A 23,797-nucleotide genomic window follows, 5' to 3' on the forward strand; every position below is an offset into this window, starting at 1 on the left:
TCAGGTGCCCTGGCTTCTAGTTTATGTTGCTTATCTTTTTGTCTCCCCCTCTCTCACATTTCATTTAACCAGTGAGTATGATTGCTTTCTCTTATTTCCCCTTCTAAAGCCCCTTAGGAATCTTTGAAATGTGCTGCATATCAGAGATTGGAATCTGGCCCTTATTCTTAATGGATATGTTTAAACTTTACTTTTTCCTTCAAAGACTGTCCGTAAAGAAGTGTCAGGTCATTATTTCATGCTGTAGTTTAATGCCAAGGCTTAACAGCATAGGATCTCTCTTCTCCATTCATTGAAGAAGCCCTTCATTCACTGAAGGTCAAGGTATTAGAGTGTTATTTTTAAATATACTCCCAGCATTTAAGAGTTAAAAATAGGCTACTGAGAAAATGTCAGTGAAGCATACAGTAATTAGCTAAACCTTGTTAGACATCACATGAAGCTGATAACTCCTCCCAGAAAAGAGCATAGCAAAAGCAGCTTTCACCTGGATTTAGACTTAGAAGAGCAGCTGGAGAGTCACAGTGTGAAGGAGTTTGCATTTCAGGCTCCTTGCTTATTAGAAAAAAAATCAGCTTGATTCACCTACAGGGAAACAAGTCAACAGCCGAGGGACACATTTTCCTTATCAAGATGCTCAAATGAATCCTATGGATTTTTTACTTTGGAACAATCACCTCTAGGGAGGAAGTTTTAAAGGATGGAGTTGGGAAAGGCAAAACTTCTAAGAACTGGCCTTAATGCCCTGCATCAGGCCATACACCCTGTGCATGGAATTGCCTGGACAGATGGGAAGCAAGTGGCACTGACTGCTTTACATTTGCATCATGGAGAACTCAAGTTTGGTGACTCAAGTGTAATTGGTCAGTTTGAACATGTTCATGGACTTTACTGGGGCTCCTATTGCGCTGCAGACACACCAGCTCTGCTTGCTGTTCAGCATAAAAAACACGTCACTGTTTGGCAGCTGAGCTATAACATTTTGGAAAAGAAAAAGCTCCTGGTTTCTCAGACTTGTGAAATTGGAGAGCCATTCCCAATGCTTCCCCAGGGCTGTGCGTGGCATCCCAAGAAGGATATTTTGGCTGTGCTTACTAAACGGGACGCCTCCATTTTACATGCTGTTCGTTCTGATAACTCCAGGGTTAAGGCGGATATCAAAAGTAGTGGTCTCATCCACTGTGCTTGTTGGACTAAAGAAGGCAATCGCTTGGTAGTTGCTATAGGCAGTGCCCTTCATTCCTACATATGGGATGATACTCAGAAAGCTTTAAATGCTTGCTTCTTTTGCCCAGTATTTGATGTGGGCAGTTATATCTGTGCTATAGAAGCTACTTTAGATTTCCAAATTGCTGTAGCCACAGAGCTTCCATTAGATAAGATCTGCGGCTTAAATGCAGGCATTACTTTTGATGTGCCATCTGGTACGGAAACAGGTTCTTTAACTTCACAGTCTACTCTGGCACTTGGGGATGAGGAATACTCCATGGACCTAAGAAGAAAGTCGACAGATTCAGAAAAATCAGTGGCTGTTGATTCAGTCGCTTCTTCTTCATCAGGTCCTGTGGATTTGACCCATATCCTTGCAAACCGTCGGAGATCTGATCCCAGTCCTCTCATTCCTCTGAGACACAAGGACTATGTCCCAGGAAACAATCAAGACTCTTCGTACCTGATCTTGGTAACTTTTGAAAGAAAGGTAACGACCACCCGAAAAGTCAGCATCCCAGGCATTCTGGTCCCTGATATAATAGCTTTTGACCCTAGAGCTCAGATTGTGGCAGTAGCCTCCAATACTTGTAACATTGTTTTGGTTTATTCGGTAACCTCTTCCTGCATGCCCAATATTCAACAAATCCAACTGGAGAAAAGTGAAAGACCAAAGGGTTTGTGCTTCTTGACAGATAAACTCTTGTTGATTTTGATTGGAAAGCAGAAATTCACTGACCCTGCTCTCATTCCATCTTCAAGTTCAGAAAGATACATTATTCGTTTAATGATCAAAGAATTAATATTTGAAGAAGATTTTTCAGCACCGTCTCATGCCACCCAGAATCTGCTTTCTAATTTTGAATCCTCCATGAATACTCTTGGAAAACGGAAGTTCTTTGAAAATCTTGCCATGGAAGATCAACCCTTGAGCAGGGAGCTGTTAATACCAGGTAGCACTATCATTCAATCCCCTAGTGGCAGGAGAAAACTCATAGAAGAAGTGAAGAGTCCCAGTTATGAACGAAGCTCATCATCAAGTGTGAGTGACCTTGATGAAAAAAGAGTCTCAGGTGACCCATCCATTGCTTTGGAAATGTTGGATGCTGAGCCAATTAATCGGTCAGTGGCTCCCTTTGGACTTGGGACACCAGCCAGGTTTTCCAACAGACCAGCTTCTCCTAAAGTGCAGCTGGATGTGATTCAAGAAACTTCTATTTCTCCTAAAAATAACAACTTGCCAAGTGAAAAGGGAGCAAGTCACATATCCAGGAATCTAGAGAGACTGTGTGGCAGCTTCACTGAGTTACAGCTGCACCTTTCTGAACTAACAGACTCCACTAAAAATGGAAAGAGGTTATCTTTAGCATACCCATCTTTTCAGGAGCCACCTTTTGTCCACATCACTTATCAGGTAATTTTTTATTAATTTAACATTCTTATCAGGTAGCTTTTTAAAAATTCTCTTTTTAAACATTTTATTTTTAAAGCAAGGGGATGTATTTTAATTTTCACAGTCCAATTAGCAGATTTCATCAGAGCTTGACACTCAACTTGATTCAGAGTTGTGAAATAACTTGTCATCGAAACAATCAATTACATTTCTGCAACCAGTTGGCTGAATTTTATAGGAGATTCTGCATAAGAAATCAGGATCTTTTCTTCCTTCATTGCTCAGATGTAACTACTATTGAGGCTAATTGGAGTTGCATGCATATATCAAAAAGGAGCACAGAACATTAACAATTATCACTGTACAAAAGGGTTTTGTATTATTTAAGTGTAGATGGCTCCACAAACACTCCCACTGGATGAGACAGCTACTCCCACCAACAAGCCTATGAAGTTCAGATCTGGGTTCAGATTCAAAGTTTGCAGCTAGCCAGTATCTCTGATGGGCTGAAACAAAACTTTGGATCTAGACTTTTGCAAAATTCAGGTGGGAAAGAGCTGAACTTTGCAACTTGGCCCATCTATAGTTTAGTTTTTCACTGACAATCTTTACACATCTGGACAGTTTCATTTTTTCAAAAATATTACCTTTTTAACTTGATTTCTTAAAAAAAATGTGTATGTACCTAACTGCCAATTATTTTATTAACTAATAAGTAATATGCCAATATCATCAAGTCCTTATCTAGACCTTATTCAGACAAAACTTCCATTGATTTCAGTGTGAGTTTTAACTGAGTAAGGACTTCAATATTTGGTCCATTATTTTTATTATTGTTATTTTTGAGACACGCTTCAGTTTAGTATAATAAGAAACTAGATACATTTATTTATATATCTTGCAGCTTTTGAAAATACTTTAGGATCCTTTGGTATGAAAGACATTATGGAAATATAAGATATTAATTTTTTATTATGTAGTAATATTAAAATTATATATCTCTGGGTCAAATTTGATTCTCAGATGTGCGCGAGTGGTTTCCTGTTACATTAATGAGAGCTATCTGCACATCCAAGGAGAGAATTTTCCTCTACACATCCTGTAAGGAAATGATTACTTGATTCAAACATCATTCATCACATTTTAGAAATTATTTACTTGCCATTTTGGAGTATTACAGTGTGTTTGCACTCTGGGTGAAAGCAAAGTGTTTCATCTCGTTTAGTCAATAATTTAACTTGAATATATTGCATAAACTCCAATACACAAAGAAAAAATACTAGTTTAAATATTTTAGTATTATATTCACCAAAAAAGTAAGCACCTGTGCCTTACAGTGAATTGAAGCTCTTTTGCCTACTGAACATTTACTACCTCATTGTCTTCCAAGAAGCCCCTTCTTTTGGGTTAGAATTAGTGGTGTCAATTCTTTTCCGAATAGAAGTTTAGGCTACGGGATCTAGCACCAGCTTAAGATCTGAATTACAAAGTAAGTGCTTGATTGCACAAATAGTAAGAAATATATTTGCTTTTCTTTTAAATCAAAGTGAATTTGGTGCTGGTAAAATGATGCCAGACTGACCCTATTGGAGAACGAATTTCTTTGTTTACGAAAAGAACAGGTTGGTTTCATAGCTCATCCAAAGACAGCACCACATTAAACTAATTCAGAAAAAGAGCCACTTAATGAATGTTTGCAGTGTTGTAGCCATGTTACTCCCATGATATGAGAGAGACAAAGGTTGGTGAGGTAATATCTTTTATCAGAAGTTGGGCCAATAAAAGATATTATCTCACCCACCTTGTTTCGCCCACTTAATGACTAGGTTTCTTCCACATTTAGGTGTTCTTTGAAGGTCTACCATCTAAGTACTGACCTTGTCTAACCCTTTTCATCTTCTGAGATCTAGCAAGATCACAGTATGAGGCCAAAGATAATGAAAAAGAGATTGATGGCAAAGAGACGTCCAGACAGACAGAGATACATTTTACCTCAGAGACAGCCAATAATTTTCTCAGAAAATAAATGTTTTGATTAGTTTGGATTCAGACATCTGAGTCTTGTTCCTGCTTCATGAGCTAATTAGCATTCTCTGAGCTCAGAGACCAGCTCAGCCATGGAGTTACAGCCAGGCTCTGTATGCACAGAGCAAAAGGCTCAGGAAATGGCCCTACTGCCTTACGTATAAATACCTTTCTGTGGTAAACATTCTAAATATAGGTAACACTGCTGTACTGGAATACTGTAGTACAGCATTTATTTGTAAGCTTGTCGTTGCAAGGTCTGTGTCTTTGTATGGGTTTGTACAGCACTCACCACAATGTGGGCCCAATCCTGACTGAGGCAGGCATCTGGGCAGTACTGTATTATAAAATACATAAAATAATAACTACCACACAATATAACCATATGGCTACTTAAAAACATAAAAGTAAGGTTTAAACCATTATAAGTAAAAAACAGCAGTAATTAATGACCAATTATCAACTTTATTATGTGACAGTGTTTATATACACCAAACTATTTAGAAAACTATGGTCTAAGATAACTCTGAACCTAAATTATTTAACAATTTCAATTTCTCTCCATAGTAAGTTCCAAAAATGGTATTTGTTTTACTAATGCTATACTAACTGTAAGGAGTCTATGTTCTTTACAGATTTGCCATGACAATACTAACTGTAACTTCTGACAGGTTTCAGAGTAGCAGCTGTGTTAGTTTGTATCCGCAAAAAGAAAAGGAGTACTTGTGGCACCTTAGAGACTAACAAATTTATTTGAGCATAAGCTTTCGTGAGCTACAGCTCACTTCATCGGATGCATTCAGTGGAAAATACAGTGGGGAGATTTACAGACACAGAGAACATAAAACAGTGGGTGTTACCATACACACTGGAACGAGAGTGATCAAGAACGTCATCTTGTCAACTGCTGGAAATGGCCCACCTTGATTATCACTACAAAAGGTTCCCCCCCCCCCCCCCCCGCGCTGGTAATAGCTCACCTTACCTGATCACTCTCGTTACAGTGTGTATGGTAACACCCATTGTTTCATGTTCTCTGTGTACATAAAATCTCCCCACTATATTTTCCACTACATGCATCCGATGAAGTGAGCTGTAGCTCACGAAAGCTTATGCTCAAATAAATTTGTTAGTCTCTAAGGTGCACAAGTCCTCCTTTTTTTTTTGTAACTTCTGACACACTTATGTCTATTCAGTAGTCCCCGGGCTTATATTCTATGTGAACTGTGGACACTAGCGAGTCCATGATCACCAGGGATCCTAGAAATCTGCTTGCCTTGGAAAAATGTGGAATTTGCATTTTTACAGAGAATCTTTAGTTTTTACATTTTGTGAAAAAATAAAAACATATACAGTGGAACCCCAATTATCTGATCTAATTGGGACCAGGGCCAGAACTGATAATCAAAAATTTGGATAATTAGGAGAATGGACAGGGCTCGGACTGTCAGCCCCATGCAGTGGGACTTCAGCTGTCAAAATTGTAAATATATCAATAACATGTGTTCAACTGATACCTACATATATTGTGGCTAGGGAAGCTAAAGTTCAGCGTTTCATTTTAATTGCAGACAAATGCAGATTTTTATGGTTTTTTTATTGGAGAATTTTGTTTTTTTTTATCACTGAAAAGTAGGATCCCCAATGACCACTCACATTTTGGAGCTGTCACAATTGTAGCTTATGTAATAGCATTCAGCCATAGAGGTGATGCGATCATTCACCTTGAACAGCATATATTTAGGCTTGGAACTATTAGATTTTTATCAGTAAATGCTGGTAAACATCAATTTCACTGTACACATACAGACAAAAAATATTTCCATTGATAATAATCAAAATGTACAGACAGACAAAGTCAGAAAAATGTGGCTTGTGAACTTATTAGAGTTTCATTTAAGGATATTTACTTTGTATATTTTGACATGATATTGACAATTTGTGTTTTAACAGCTATAAAGCTTTAACTTTTCAAATCTCAACATCTACTGTCATTAAATAATTGTTGTCTGACCATCGGTTGTCTTGTCTGACTCCTCCCCATAATTTCCTGTGAAAATGCAAATTAATAACAATATTTTAAAACCTTTAAAATAAGCATCAATATTATCTGTCAAAAGTACAAAAAAAACCCTAATTCTGCCAGGCCTTCATATATTATTGCAGCTGCATCATGTAGAGATGAATGGTTTTGTGAGTATTGTGGGAGGGCAGGCAGAGAGACTCAGTCACAGGCTTTTATTAAAAAATTAAAAAAATTAAATAAAAGTAAAATTAGTAAAATAATGTGGTATAGGTTTGTTTCTGAGAGTGCTTTTTGCAACTAGATATTTTATCACTCAGTTTCTCTCTAGAAAAAAAGAACAAGTAATTAGCCACATTCAGAAACTAATTACAGTAGGAAATTGGACCATCAGGATTCCATGTGATTGCCATTTAGACAAACCTCACTAACAGGGATAAGATTCATCTGCTGAAACTTGAAGAATACTGTTAAGCTCAAATTTTGTTCATGAGTAGTATTGTGTCAGAAATAGGTATCACTGACAGGGTATATCACAAAATTAAACAGAAAACCAAATGCATTTTGGATTATTAGCCGTCATGATTTCCCACTTAACAATCACTGATAGTGTATAGAATTCAATTTATATTTGTATAAGCACCCTTCAGACACTGTACATGTACACTGACCTGATCAATTATAAAATAAAGAGAAAAGCAAGGTTTTACAGTAAATTAGGAGACGAGTATAGGGCATTCCAGGTAGATGGGAACAACAACACAAAACCTGGGACATGATCATACACAATAGTGGGAAGGCAAGGACAGAAGATAGACAGGAGACCAAGGTTAGAGGAGTAAAGTGAATGAGCTAAGGAATAGGTATACAGTATTAGGCGAGAGAGATTGGCGGTAGTAAATTAATCTCTTTATTGGTAATAAAGTCTCAAGGCTTTTTGAACATGGCACCCAAATTTCCATCTCCATCAACTCTAAGGGCATGATCCTGCAAGATGTTCAGGTTGGAAAGGGTACATGAGGTGCTGAGTACCATCAACTCCTAATGCAGTCAGTGGATATATCTCACTAGAAGAGCTCAGCACCTTGACATATAGGATACCAAGCTATCTATATTCCTGTCTTGACTGTTAGATCCAAGCTACACAATAATAACCCGATTAATGAATACATCAGAGACTGAAGACTCTCTTTTGGTAAGAAGAAAAGGAGTACTTGTGGCACCTTAGAGACTAACCAATTTATTTGAGCACAAGCTTTCGTGAGCTACAGCTCACTTCATCGGATCCAATGAAGTGAGCTGTAGCTCACGAAAGCTTATGCTCAAATAAATTGGTTAGTCTCTAAGGTGCCACAAGTACTCCTTTTCTTTTTGCGAATACAGACTAACACGGCTGCTACTCTGAAACCTGTCTTTTGGTAAGATGGCCCTCTTTTGCCCCCAAGTTTCTGACTCAGCTATCACTTTCCTTAACTCAGGCCTTAACTTTGCTTCCAAAGCAAGAAATCTCAGAGTCATCTTTAATCGCCAACATTACTTTACTTTCTACATCTCCCTTGTCTGTATTTCAGCTTATCACCAGTTTCAGAACATTATCAGAATTTGTCCTTACCATGTCCTCTCTGCTTTTGCTTACAACCTTATCCATGCATTAATCACCTCCTATCTTGACTACTGCAGTTCCATTTTTTATGGTCTTCCTAAATCTCTGCTCTCTAAACTTCAGGCTGCCTGACTAGTCTGTCACTCCAGGAAGCAGAGTCAGATCACCTTTATCTTCCATCATTTTCATGGCTTCCTTTCTATTCCTCAATCCAATTCAAAATTGCCCTCCTGATTATCAAAATGGCTCATGGATTTACTACAGCTGGAAGAAATGGAGGAAGGTACGAGGCTGTAGGTAGATCGGAGAGAATGAAGCACATTTTTTGCCTTTAAGAAAAAAAAGAATGTTTTCTGCATTACATAGCATGTTTCTATATACACAGATTCTGCCACTCTTAGTGACACTATGGAGTATGTACACACGAGATGCCCCATGGACTTTAATGGGATCCTTGGTGGAATAAGGCACTATTCAAAGTGAGTGAGAGTATCAGAATCTGGTCCATAGATAGTAAGTCGGGCTACCCACAACTCTGAGTGGACAGTGTACTCTGATTTGCGCCACTATCTCATCAGTAGCTGGTCTTAAATTCATAGAGATGATCTTTGTACCAAGGTGAATGAATGTGGGTAGCACAGAGGGATGTACAAGATTAAAATGAAGCAAAAGGGTTAAGAAGAGGAAAGGATAGAGTTGAAGATATTGGCAGACTGATGGGTGGGGATAAAATATGCTGTTTACTTATAGTACAAACAGATTGTATAAAGCATCTAATCCAAGGGCTTTTAAAAACCTATTTGCTCTTTGCTTTAGTAAACAATTTTCCGCCCATAAATATACTAGCTCACATGTTACAAATAGATAGCATGGACTTGACCACTGTAGCCTCCCAGCCATGTGTTGGGACACAGTTACTGCTAGTGCATTTCAAGCCCTCATCTGAAAACGACCTTAGAATTTTCATATATTTAGCACACCACTTTTCTTCAATTTTCTTACAAGATTTCTTGAGGTTTGATTGTATTCATACTTCAATTATGGTCTCTCACTTGATTATGGTCTCTCACTTGATTTGCACTTTTGAATAATGTTATCTTCTGAATAATAAAGTCTGACTAACCTGACTAACCTGCATTTTTCAAAACAAGAAAGAATTTGAGATAATAGTTTTTCCTCAAGACCTCAGAAGGTTTGGGGAAAGAAACTCATAAATGGAAGAGACCAATATGACTCAGAAAATAAAGAATCTTACTGTGATAGGACCATGCCCTGTCACTGAATGGGGGAAGACAGTAACAAAGAATGATCATTAATCATAAAATCATAGAACTGTAGGCTGGCAGGGACCTCGAGAGGTCATCTACTCCAGTCCCCCGCACACATGGCAGGAATAGGTATTCAGGGCCGGATTAACTTTTTGTGGGCCCGGCACCAAACATATTTGTGGGCCCCCCTGGGGAATGAAGGGGCCGGGGCAAGAGCCCAGCAGATAGAGTGGATTTGATTTAAATCATGATTTAAATCACTAGTCAGGAAGACTCGATTTAATCATGGTTTTCTACATAAAAGTGCATTCTTGTTGGTTGTTATAATCTTAATACATTTTCTTCACAACTCAGAGATAGATGTAGGTTTCATTTTTAGAAGGTACACACTATACATTTTTAAACAGTGATTTATTTTGAAAACTTTTCAGATGAGTTTTACAGCTATATCAGAAAATGAATGATTGTTTGGTTATTTCATTTACCAAAGATAATTGAAGCAGATATTTATGAAGTCATTGGTAGGTGAACTATCTCCAGCTCAACAGGTTAATCATTAATATTTGGAGGATTTTCTTGCCAGGCTGTATTAGGAGGAGAACATCACCAGACAGACATTTAAATTGTTTTATTTAACTAAAACAACAACGTTAAGTATTCTTGATATTTTTTCTTCAACAACAAACATAATATTTTAACAAAAAAGCATATGTCCCTCGCCTCTCACATTTATCTCCAGACTTTTTCTCCTTGTCCAGGTCTATTCCTCCCCCAACAATCTTCTATTCATTGAACTTTTTGAAACTTTTCACTTTTAAAGAGAGGTAAGGGATTGACTCTGTTACAAAAATTTGCAGAGGGACAATAGAGTTGAGGTCTGTTATTTCTCACCTCTATATATTATTTATTTACTTAAAACATTTTTGCTGTTAACAAGCATATTACCTCTGGAGACACAAATCCACAGTTTGAGAACTGCAAAACTAAGCTTCTCTGATGGTATCTTTTAGACTGAGCACTGAATCCCATTGGGTAGATAGAAAGATTAACATAAATAATCTATACAGAAGCCTGTGGAACCCCATAAGATTGTGTCCCTAATCCATGAACTATTAGAACTCATTTACAAAACTTTTCTTAAACATTACATGAATATATTGTCTCATACTATAGAATTAGAATTTATAATCCCTATTCCATGATGAGATATAATGTATCTTAATTAAAACTATCTTTAGATAGGTGTTTTCCCCTCAAAAATCCAATTTAAATAAAAAAATCTGATTTTTAAATTTTTTTAAAAAGTCATTGATTTTTATCCCCCCCGCCCCTGCCCACATACAGCGGGAACCTACCTTCTTCTTGGTTCTATCCCACTCTCTTTGTCTCTCCATGCACTGAGATGAGGGTGGGGGTGCAGGGTCTGGGAGGAAGTTAGGGTGCAGGAGCAGGCTGGGGGTTGGGGTGCAGGTTCTGGCCAGGAGCTAGGGTGAGGGAAGGGGCTCAGGGTTGGGGCAGGAGGTTGGGGTGTGGAGCACTTACCTGGGGCAGCTCCCATTTGGTGCAAGGGGTGCAGGTGGGAATGTGGGGAGGAGGGCAGGAGCTTCCGTTTGGTGCTCAGGGTGGGGATGTGGAGGGGTGCTGGAGTCAGGGCATGGGGTGTCAGGGGGCTGGGTATGTGTGGGTGGTGCAGAAGTCAGGACTGGGGGTGTGTGAGAGGGGTGCAGGAGTCAGGGCAGAGGGCTGGGGGTTGTGGGAGTGCTCCCAGCCCCCTGCCCTAAGCGGCTCACAGCAGGGTGCTGGAGGGGGTATACCCTGATTCCACCCCCTTCCCCAAGGCCACACCCCTGCCTCTTCTCCACCTCCTTCCCCAGCGGTGAGTGCGCTGTGGCTCTGCTCCTCCCCCTCCCTCGCGCAGGTGATCAGCTATTCGGTGGCAGGGAGAGGAAGGGAGGGAGGGAGTGGGGGAGGACTAGGAAAGCGGCATGCTGGGAGAAGAGGTGGGGAAGGGGGAACTTGGCTGCCGGTGGAGCCAGCTCTGCAGCAGGAGCTGGCAGGACCAAGCTTCTGCCTGCTGCCCCCGCTGCAGAGAGCGGTGGGTGGGGGGCGGAGAAGAGCAGGCCTGGCCAGGGCCCCTTTAGACCGTGGGACCGGCGCCATGGTAAATCCAGTATTGTAGGCATTATCTAGACCATGCCTGACAGGTGTTTGTCTAACCTGCTCTTAAAAATCTCCAGTGATGGAAATTCCACAACCTCACTGGGCAATTTATTCCAGTGCTTAACCACCCTGACAGTTAGGAAATTTTTCCTAATGTCCAACCTAAACCACCCTTGCTTCAAATTAAGCCCATTGCTTCTTGTCCTATCCTCAGCGGTTAAGAACAATTTTTCCCCTCCTCCTTGTAACAACCTCTTATGTACTTGAAAACTGTTATGACTCCACCTCAGTCTTCTCTTCTCCAGACTAAACAAACCAATTTTTTCAATCTTCCCTCATAGGTAATGTTTTCTAGACCTTTAAGCATTTTGTTGCTCTTCTCTCCAATTTGTCCACATCTTTCCTGAAATGTGGTGCCCAGAACTGGACACAATATTCCAGTTGACGCCTAATCAGCGCGGAGTAGAGCGGAATAATTACTTCTTGTGTCTTGCTTAAAACACTCCTGTTAATACATCCCAGAATGATGTTCGCTTTTTTTGCAACAGTGTTATACAGTTGACTCACATTTAGCTTGTGGTCCACTATGACCTCCAGATCCCTTTCCTCAGTACTCCTACCTAGGCAGTCATTTCCCATTTTAGATGTGTACACTGATTGTTCCTTCCTAAGTGGAGTATTTTGCATTTGTCCTTATTGAATTTCATCCTATTTACTTCAGACTATTTCTCCAGTTTGTCAAGATCATTTTGAATTTTAATCCTATCCTCCAAAACACTTGCAACCCCTCCCAGCTTGGTATCATCCATAAACTTTATAAGTGTACTCCTGTATGCCATTATCTAAATCAGAATTGATCCCTGTGGGACCCCACTCAATATGCCCTTCCAGCTTGACTGTGAATCACTGATAACTACTCTCTGAGGATGGGTTTCCAACCAGTTATGCACCCATTTTATAGTAATTCCATCTAGGTTGTGTTTCCCTAGTTTGTTTATCACAAGGTCATGCGAGACAGTATCAAAAGCCTTAAAGTCAAGATTAGGGCTGTCGATTAATTGCAGTTAACTCACGTGATTAACTAAAAAAATTAATCATGATTAATTGCACTGTTAAATCATAGAATACCAACTGAAAATTATTAAATATTTTGGACGCTTTTCTACATTTTCTAATATATTGATTTCAATTACAACACAGAATAGAAAGTGTACAGTGCTCACTTTATATTATTATTTTTATTACAAATATTTTCACTGTAAAAATGATAAACAAAGAAATACTGAATTGATAAACAATGATTAAATGATAAACAATTTAAATACTTTTCAATTCACCTCATACAAGTACCATAATGCAATATCTTTATCATGAAAGTGCAACTTACAAATGTAGATTTATTTTTGTTACATAACTGCACTCAAAAAACCAAAACAATGTAAAACTTTAGAGCCTTCAAGCCTACTCAGTCCTACTTCTTGTTCAGCCAATCGCTAAGACAAACAAATTTGTTTACATTTACAGGACCTAATGCTGCCTGCTTCTTATTTACAATGTCACCTAAAAGTGAGAACAGGCATTTACATGGCACTTTTGTATCCAGCGTTGCAAGGAATTTATATGCTAAACATTTGTATACCCCTTCATGCTTTGGACACCATTCCAGAGGACATGCTTCCATGCTGATGACGCTCATTTAAAAAAAGGCGTTAATTAAATTTGTGACTGCACTCCTTGGGGGAGAATTGTATTTCTCCTGCTCTGTTTTACCCACATTCTGCCATATATTTCATGTTATAGCAGTCTCGGATGATGACCCAACACATGTTTGTTTTAAGAACACTTTCACTTCAGATTTGACAAAATGCAAAGAAGGTACCAATGTGAGATTTCTAAAGATAGCTACTGCACTTGACCCAAGATTTAAGAATCTGAAGTGCCTTCCAAAATCTGAGAGGGACAAGGTGTGGAGCATGCTTTCAGAAGTCTTAAAAGAGCAACAGTCGATTCGGAATCTACAGAATCCGAACAGCCAAAAAAGAAAATCAACCTTCTGCTGTTGGCATCTGACTCAGATGATGAAAATGAATATGCATCGCTCTGCACTGCTTTGGATTGTTATCGAGCAGAACGCATCATCAGTATGGATGCATGTACTCTTGCACGGTTGAAGCATGAAGGGACATATGAATCTTTAGCGCATCTGGCACATAAATATCTTGCAATGCCAGCTACAACTGTGCCATGTAAACACCTATTGTCACTTTCAGGTAACATGATAAACAAGAAGCAGGCAGCATTATCTCCTGCAAATGTAAACAAACATGTTTGTCTGAGCGATTGGCTGAACAAGAAGTAGGACTGAGTGGACATGCAGGCTCTAAAATTTTTAATTGTTTTATTTTTGACTGCAGTTATTTTTTGTACATAACTGTACATTTGTAAGTTCAACTTTCATTATAAAGAGATTGCACTACATTATTTCTATTAGGTGAATTGAAAAATACTATTTCTTTTGTTTTTTACTGTGCAAATATTTGTAATAAAAATAATAATATAAAGTGAGCACTGTACACTTTGTATTCTGTGTGGTAACTGAAATCAATATATTTGAAAATGTAGAAAACATCCAAAAATAATTAAATAAATGGTATTCTATTATTATTTAACAGTGCGATTAATCGCGATTAATTTTTTTAATCAGTTTACAGCCCTAGTCGAGATATATCACATCTACCATAGTATAAATGTAGCATTTCAACTTTTTCCTATCACATACATTACAAATTTACCTGTTCAGGAAGGCTCAGTGAAGCAGAACCCAGGACTGCAGTAGAAAACCTTTAGCTGCTGAGTTTCTGGAAAGCTGCCAAGAAAGGGAGAAAAATAAAGTAGAATAACAATAGCTCTTTGGGAAGTGGCAGGAAAATTAGTGTTGCCAACTTTTTTGATTTTATTGTGAGTCTCGCGCTATTTGATGTTTTACTTAAAGCTTCAGCTCACTGAGGCATGTGATTACATGAAATTCTCAGCTTTCATTTTAAAAAAAAGTTTTCTAGCCCTCATGGTTGCAGAGAAAAGCTTGAACATGTGACTTGAGGGTACCCTAAAGGTTCAAAAACAAAAAGAAAAAACATCCAATCCATATTTTAAAATCTTGTGATTGTTAAGGCAGCTTTGTGATTTTTGGGTCCTGACTCATGAGTTTGGAAAGTTTGGGTTGGCAATACTGAGACTGGCTGGCTACAAGCTATGTGACCCTTTTACAAAGCTGTAAAATCTGGTGGCTGCAACAGATGAGGGAAAGGCTTGCTCATGTTGCCAGATTCTTGTTGAGGGGGTGCTGGAATCAGATACATTACAGGAAGTTGGCCAAAAGAAGCTGGGCAGATAATATCCACTTGAGTATCTGGAAATATTTGTCAGTTCTGTGTACGTATCCCCTTGGTCCTCCAATAAACTTTGTTTATGGATAAAGCAGTTTACAGTAAAGACTTTTAAACTGAAAACTACAAGCCCTTTTAGCCCACTAGAGAGCGCAATACATCAGAATCAGAGATACAGCTTCTAGGAGCAGACAGTGAAACTTGATGGAGTTGGAGGAAGAATGATCTTGGGGTTAAAGCACAAGGGTGGGAGGCATGAGATCTTGGTTCTATTCCCTACGCTGCTACAAATTACCTCTATGGGCTTCAGTAAATCACTTAATTTCTCTGTGCCTTGGTTTCCTCATCTATAAAATGGGAATAATAATCAAGTACTCTCAAGAATATTATGAGGCTAAATTGATTAATGTATGTAAAGCATTATGTGTTCCTCAAAGAAAAGGTGCATTATTGTTACTTAAACTAAATGATAAATCGGAAGAGGCTGAAATAAATTGGAGCAATTAAAAACAGAGGAAGACCCATGATCTAACAGAATTCTCCAACAGTCAGACATAAAATGTAACAGATATTAATTTATCTCAATAAACAGGAAAAGTGCCTGACCACTTGAGAGAGACTAATGTGACACTAATATTTAAAAGCAGTGAAAGGAAAAGAACTGTGAAACTAACGATCTGGATTTCTGAAATCTGTACAAGGAAAAAATGTAAAATCATGGGTAGAAATAAGATAAAGGATCTTGGACAGAACAGACTGGTCTAAGACAGTCCATGTGGTTTTATAAAGAGTAGGTCATACTATAAAATTGTGATTCACTTATTGCGGGAGGCTACAATAAGAGCTGGCAGGATTAAGCAAAAAACTTAATGCACCAAATTCATCCCTAACATAACTTTACTAATTATAATCAACTGATTTGTAGTCAATTGAGATGGATCTGGGATTAATTTGTCTTGATCATACTTTACTTGAAGATAACTAGTATGAAGAAATGGGCCTGCACTACATCCAAACCCCCTCAAATTCTATGAAGGATAACCTTTGGGTCAGAATTTTTCAGCTCAGGCCCATCATTGTTTATAAGTTATTGATGCAAGAGCAAATCAGACAACATTTTGTTGTTTCTACCAGTATTCTGGCAAAATGTGGCAGTGTTTGGATGGTACAAGCTCATAAGAACAACAACAAAAAAAATCACTTTGCTTTTGTGCACAAATATCTGCATATGCAAATATAAATTTTTTGAATCATAGAATATCAGGGTTGGAAGAGACCTCAGGAGGTCATCTAGTCCAATCCCCTGCTCAAAGCAGGACCAACCCCAACTAAATCATCCCAGCCAGGGCTTTGTCAAGCCTGACCTTAAAAACTTCAAAGGAAGGAGATTCCACTACTTCCCTAGGTAACGCATTCCAGTGCTTCACCACCCTCCTAGTGAAAAAGTTTTCCTAATATCCAACCTCAACCTCCCCTACTGCAACTTGAGACCATTACTCCTTTTTCTATCATCTGCTACCCCTGAGAACAGTCTAGATTCATTCTCTTTGGAACCCCCCTTCAGGTAGTTGAAAACAGCTATCAAATCCCCCCTCATTCTTCTCTTCCGCAGAATAAACAATCCCAGTTCCCTCAGCCTCTCCTCATAAGTCATGTGTTCCAGTCCCCTAATAATTTTTGTTGCCCTCCACTGGCCACTTTCCAATTTTTTCACATCCTTCTTGTAGTGTGGGGCCCAAAACTGGACACAGTACTCCAGATGAGGCCTCACCAATGTTCAATAAAGGGGAACGATCACATTCCTCGATCTGCTGGCAATGCCCCTACTTATACAGTCCAAAATGCCATTGGCCTTCTTGGCAACAAGGCACACTGTTGACTCATATCCAGCTTCTTGTCCACTGTAACCCCCTAGGTCCTTTTCTGCAGACCTGCTGCCTAGCCATTCAGTCCCTAGTCTGTAGCGGTGCATGGGATTCTTCGGTCCTAAGTGCAGGACTCTGCACTTGTCCTTGTTGAACCTCATCAGATTTCTTTTGGCCCAATCCTCTAATTTGTCTAGGGCCCTCTGTATCCTATCCCTACCTTCCAGCATATCTACCTCTCCTCCCAGTTTAGTGTCATCTGCAAACTTGCTGAGGGTGCAATCCACGCCATCCTCCAGATCATTAATGAAGATATTGAACAAAACCGGCCCCAGGACCGACCCTTGGGAAACTCCGCTTGATACCGGCTGCCAACTAGACATGGAGCCATTGATCACTACCCGTTGAGCCTGACAATTTAGCCAGCTTTCTATCCACCTTGTAGTCCATTCATCCAGCCCATACTTCTTTAACTTGCTGGCAAGAATACTGTGGGAGACCGTGTCAAAAACTTTGCTAAAGTCAAGGAATAACATGTCCACTGCTTTCCCCTCATCCACAGAGCCAGTTATCTCGTCATAGAAGGCAATTAGATTAGTCAGGCATGACTTGCCTTTGGTGAATCCATGCTGACTGTTCCTGATCACTTTCCTCTCCTCTAAGTGCTTCAGAATTGATTCCTTGAGGACCTGCTCCATGATTTTTCCAGGGACTGAGGTGAGGCTGACTGGCCTGTAGTTCCCAGGATCCTCCTCCTTCCCTTTTTTAAAGATGGGCACTACATTAGCCTTTTTCCAGTCGTCCAGGATCTCCCCTGATTGCCATGAGTTTTCAAAGATAATGGCCAATGGCTCTGCAATCACATCCACCAACTCCTTTAGCACTCTTGTTGCTAACATACCTGAAGAAACCCTTCTTGTTACTCTTAACATCTCTTGCTAGCTGCAACTCCAAGTGTGATTTGGCCTTCCTGATTTCACTCCTGCATGCCTGAGCAATATTTTTATACTCCTCCCTGGTCATTTGTCCAGTCTTCCACTTCTTGTAAGCTTCTTTTTTGTGTTTAAGATCACCAAGGATTTCACTGTTAAGCCAAGCTGGTCACCTGCCATGTTTACTATTCTTTCTACACATTGGGATGGTTTGTCTCTGTAACCGCAATAAGGATTCTTTAAAATACAGCCCACTCTCCTGGACTCCTTTCCCCCTCGTGTTATTCTCCCAGGGGATCCTGCCCATCAGTTCCCTGAGGGAGTCAAAGTCTGCTTTTCTGAAGTCCAGGGTCCATTATCTGCTGCTCTCCTTTCTTCCTTGTGTCAGGATCCTGAACTTGACCGTCTCATGGTCACTGCCTCCCCGGTTCCCATCCACTTTTGCTTCCCCTACTAATTCTTCCCGGTTTGTGAGCAACAGGTCAAGAAGAGCTCTGCCCCTAGTTGGTTCCTCCAGCACTTGCACCAGGAAATTGTCCCCTACACTTTCCAAAAACTTCCTGGTGTGTCTGTGCACTGCTGTATTGCTCTCCCAGCAGATATCAGGGTGCAAATGCAAAGGTCTGCAGGGACACTCATTACACCCATTGCTGAAAATTAAGTCCCTTGAACCTTATGTATAAATCTAAGTGCAATATAGTATTACTAAACACAAAAGGAAGAACTTGAGGGGAACTAAAATGATCAGAGGGGAGGTCTCATAAATTATGGCTTCAAACAAAGATTAAAGAAATTACCAGTGGTTTAAGATCAGAAAGGAAAAGACGGAAAGGGGATTTATTTGAAGTATTTCAAATTACTTGGATTTTTTTCTTCTAGTCATTACACAATAACAAATTGCTAATTATTTTTAGCATGGGGACAAGAGTACAAATATCTGCAGGGATTTTTTTTTTAATTTAGAGACATTTGTACAGTGCCTATCCTAATAGGACCTCTCAGAGCAACCATAATACACAAATTAAATAATATTAAACTACTCATCTGCATGAGTTATTTAAAATAGAATGGGGGAAAGGTAATTTCACAGAAGTTCAGAGGCATTGTGATGGTATTTATAATCCAGTGTGCTTACGTGAAAACCAGGAGGATTTAATGTGCTGCAATGAAAGAAAAGAGACTATGTGGTTTAAGAAGGGTTTAAAATGCTGCAGGGTAAAGAGCATGTGGATGCAGCATAAGATGTTATGTGGTATAGAGCATGTGGCTGCAGCAAAACTGTTTGAGATCTGAACAGAATCAAAAGCAGCAAGAGAGCTTGAATAGAAACTAAGAATTGAGCATTAAAAGAGATTAGGAGACATTTATTTAAACCAAAGGTTAATTAACATGTGAAACAGATTACTAAATACAGAAATAGAAGATGCAGCTGTGAACCGATTTAAAAGAAGTTTGACATCAAGAAGAAATATCAAAGGATAATAAGTGCAAACACTAACTAGAGCAGAACCCAAATTAAGTTTAGGGAAGATGGTGTCTCTTCTTTCTGTCCTAAAATGTTACAGTGCTGCAGTTGGTTTCATGATGAATATACAAAAGGAAAATTGGAGGCAGAGGGGGTCAACAGCATTTAATTAAATAAGAAGATTATGTTAAATTGGGAGGTGTTGCAACCACAAGTGATGCCAGAGGAATAAAATAGGTTCTAAAGAAATGGAAAATAAGGGCAGGAAATAAAGTGAGCTTCAAAGTGGAAAAATACAGGAATAGGTTTTAGGAGGAAATAATCCAAACCATAGATATTTAATAATGGCAGAGAGTCACTTGAAAAGCAGTAATGCTGAAATTTGTCTCTAGATAATAGTGGACAGCAAATTAAATATAAGCATATCTATCAATTACGTTGCTGCTTAGATTTTACAATCATCAGGTGTTCCTCATGCTGTGGTCTTGTGGACTTGGGCTCAGACCCACAAAGCTATTTAGGCTCCTAACTTCTATTGATTTTGATGAAAGTTGGGAGCCTAAATATATCTGTGGATCTGGACCAAAATGTGCGATCATCAGTAGGAACAGAATTCAGAGGCCTTAGTCCAGCTAAACTCCACTCAGCACAGAACCAAAGCGGAGGACAAGGCTGACTGAATACCATCTTTATACTCCCCCATTCTCTGGTTGGCTGGTTTGACTCCCAGTGTAAGTTCCACCCCTGCTTAGAAAGCTATAATAGACTTGCCAAGACTGCCTGATTAGGGCAGCTGCCCTGATTAGGGCCCTGATTAGGGCAGCTCTACAGTCCCTCTGTTCTGCCAGAGCTGTGCAGATGGATTGTATTGGGGCCAAATGTGTGACCAAAGATATTCTGTTCGATAAACACACACACATGTACAACAGGAATTAAGGAGACTGCTTATTAGTTGTAGTAGCATTAGGCTTGTAAGCTCCGTAGGCCAATCACTAATAGATGACAGGATCACACCCACTTAAGCAGGATTGAAATTCACCCAGAAGAGGACAATAGACACTTATACACATAGCTCAGTACATTACATACTCCTGAGGGCATTCTGTGCTAAAAAAATTAAAATTTTGCACCAAAAAAATTCTGCAAATTTTATTTGTCAAATAAATGTGGAGGCTCCAGCATAGCATTGGGGAAGACAGGTCACTGGCTGCACAGAGGTGGGAGATCACTGTGCAGTTCCCCCCCAACACCCGGGACATAGACTCAGCGGTGAGGCTGCACCCAACTCTGACACAGCACAATGATCGGGCCTGCCCCAGAAACACACCTGGGTCCTGCATCTCCATGCCAGGTGCACCAGGTGTGGGGCTGGCAGGCTCAGCAAGGCAGGATCCAAGTGTTGAGGGGCTTGTTGTATGGGGTTCTGCGTGCAACGGTAATGGGACTCTGCAGGGAGGTCCAGGTGAAGGTAGTTGGGGCTTAGCAGGGAGGGGGGCATCTAGGTGTGTGGGGATATAACTTGGCAGGGGGTCTGGGTGTGGGGAGCTCACTGGGGAGTCTAGATGCTGGGGAACTGGGGCTCAGTGGGGGGGGGAATCCAGGTTCAGCTGGTTGGGGTTCGGTGGGGTGGGGATCCGGGTGTCTTATTGGGGTGGTCCAGCTGCAGGGGGAGTGGGGCTTATCAGGGGAGTTCTGAGTGAGGGGTGTGTGAGGCTTGGTGGGAGGGTCTTGGTATGAATAGGTCTGGATGCACAGGGGTTGGGTGGATAGTGGAGCAGCTCCCTGTACAGGGAGCCCTCCCCCTGCAGCTGAGGAGCAATGGATGCGGGAAGTGTGTGGGGAGGGAGTTTGCAGAGCTTCCTGAAGCTGGGGTAGAAATCTGGGGTTGGGTCTGACCCGGCCCCAGATGCCATGCAGGGGAAGAGGAAGTCCTGTCCTCTCCAGCCCTGAACCTAGCGCAGGATAGGAGCCACCAGCTGGGTCTTCCCCAGTCCTTCCCCCTGCCCTATAGTGATTTACCTCTCTGCTGGCTGCCCTGGACACCCGAAACATACTGCTGGGAAAGGCTGCATGACCACTCTTGTGGTTTCCCTTTGCTTCCCTGTCAGAAAGTCATTTTTCTGCGGGGAAGCAAAGAAATCTGCGGGGGACATAAATTCTGTGCATGTGCAGTGACGCTGAATTCCCCCAAGAGTAGTTACATTTGCAAGGCAATATAGCATCAAAGAAGCCAGTGCAGTTTTGAGCTGCACGTTGTAGCCAATGATTTTAGTTTCGTATCCATTTATTGTGTGATGTTATGATTAATCAATTTGTTATGTTACATATATTCATTGTTTGTTAATTAGAGTTAATTTGTAGGATTATAAATGTATAAGACCGATCAGTATTTAGAGGAACTGAGTAAGTAAGGAAGGAACCAAGTAGACATGAGTAAGACAAGCTGAAACACAAGACCTGTAGGTTGAGGCCTGCAAGACTTTAGCTTAGCTATTTTAGGTGTTGGAGACAAGAAACAATGACATAAGTGACTGAGAAATAACCTGATTCCCTAAGACTATGGGAAAAGAGGTACCAACTGGTAAAATTGCACAAAATTACTCAGAAGATTAATATCAGATCATAAAAATACTGTAAAGGTGCATCTAACTCAGACATGTGTCTTAAACCATGGGATACAGGTTGTGCGTCAATGCTAATGAGAACAAAGGAAACTTACACAGCCTATAGAAAATTGGGGTCTCTTAAGTTTCCAGGAGACACCGAGCAATAAGAGAAAAGAGGGTGGACACTTTTATGGACACACGCAGAATGTAGGTGTAGACAGAATCACATTAGAAAAAGGGAATGCCCAGAATGGGAAAACTGAGCTCCCTTGGGAGACTTCAGCAGGAACCATCCCTCTACTGATGATCAAGCCATGAGAGACCCATCAGACCCTAACTGTTGTTAAGAATGTGAGTACAGTAACTCCTCACTTAAAGTTGTCCTGGTTAACCTTGTTTTGTTGTTACGTTGCTGATCAATTAGGGAACATGCTCATTTAAAGTTGTGCAATGCTCTCTTATAACATTGTTTGGCAGCTGCCTGCTTTGTCCACTGCTGGCAGAAAGAGCAGCCCGTTGCAGTGAGCTGGTGGGGGCTTGGAACCAGGGTGTGCCAGCAGCCCCCCTATCAGCTCCACGTTCCCCAAAGTTCCTTGTGTGGCAGCTGCCCAGCAGGCTGTCAATTGCCGGCAGTTCAGCTGTCCCTCCCCCCACTGCCATGTGCTGCTCCTGCCCTCTGCCTCGGAGCTGCTCCCCGGAGCCTCCTGCTTGCTGTGCGGCGGGGGGGAGGGGGGAGGAAGATGGGGGCTAATGTCAGTGTGTCCCCCTCCCCCCTGCTTCTGCCCCCCGCTTACCCCATTTCCATAGAGCTGGGGGGGGGGAACGACACGACAGGACGGTGGGAGTTTCCTGGCAGCAGCTTCTGTCTCAACTTGCTGATCTACTTAACAAGGCAATGTACTTAAGAGTGGGGTCAGCGTACTTGTGTCTCTGTCCCTGTCTGCCATGCTGTCTCCCCTCCCTCCATTTGTTCTACCTTGTAGAGTGTGAGGCTACATTAACAACAATGTGTTAACCCTTGAGGGCTCAGCCGAGTGCTAGTTCATCATTTAGCAGTAAGGCATTCCCTGGGAAATATCCCACCCTCTTCCACCCTCTGACTCCACAACCTCAACAAAGCTTCACAATCATTGCTGTGTACCAGTATTAAATCGTTTGTTTAAAACTTATACTGTGTGTGTATATATATACATATATATAATATAGTCTTTTGTCTGGTGAAAAAAATTTCCCTGGAACCTAAACCCCCCTAATTACATTAATTCTTATGGGGATATTGTATTCACTTAACATCGTTTCGCTTAAAGTCGCATTTTTCAGGAACCTAACTACAACGTTATGCGAGGAGTTACTGTATAACTATATTTGTAACTTGTGCATAGGTCTCTACAGAATTTCTATATGCTTGGTAATCATAACATAAAACTTATAAAATAGACGAGACTTTGTACTGGTGAATGTATGTATGGTCACTACCCTTGGTCTTTATGTGTTACTAGAGACTCTAACTCTGAAGCAAGTAGCAGAGGTGACTTTCACTCTGTTAAGCTTGAAACTGTGGCTGCCAGAGCTGAATCCACGGTGATGCAATACCATGTTATAAAATTCACTTTAAATAAAATAAAAGGCTACAACCTGCAGACATGACTCTAAGGAGCCGGAAGCCAAATGAATCCCTTTCTACTTGGGCCTGGTGAGACAGTACCTATAATATTGCAGTTAGATATGGGTGCCATGTTACCATAAATATATAGATACATTGTTGGGAGTAAAGAGAAGATGAAAACCCAAAATGATAAAGGAGCTGGAGGGTCTGATTCTTGAAGTAAAAAGTGGCTAGTATTCTAACATGACCTTTTTTT

The 23,797-nt window shown here is 40.5% G+C and overlaps 1 protein-coding gene across 1 annotated transcript in view; it reads left to right on the forward strand.

The window, feature by feature from the left end:
- Nucleotides 1-544: 544 nt before the first annotated feature.
- The window catches only part of LOC141984447 (WD repeat and coiled-coil-containing protein-like), a 30,153-nt gene continuing 6,900 nt past the window's right edge, over nt 545-23,797 (forward strand). The window contains exon 1 of the mRNA XM_074947514.1: nt 545-2,623. Within this exon, the coding sequence (XP_074803615.1) occupies nt 701-2,623 (1,923 nt within the window). The 5' untranslated portion in view covers nt 545-700. The remainder of the gene's footprint in view (nt 2,624-23,797) is intronic.

Source organism: Natator depressus, chromosome 3 (genome assembly GCF_965152275.1).
Source record: "Natator depressus isolate rNatDep1 chromosome 3, rNatDep2.hap1, whole genome shotgun sequence".
Classification (NCBI taxonomy): domain Eukaryota; kingdom Metazoa; phylum Chordata; order Testudines; family Cheloniidae; genus Natator; species Natator depressus.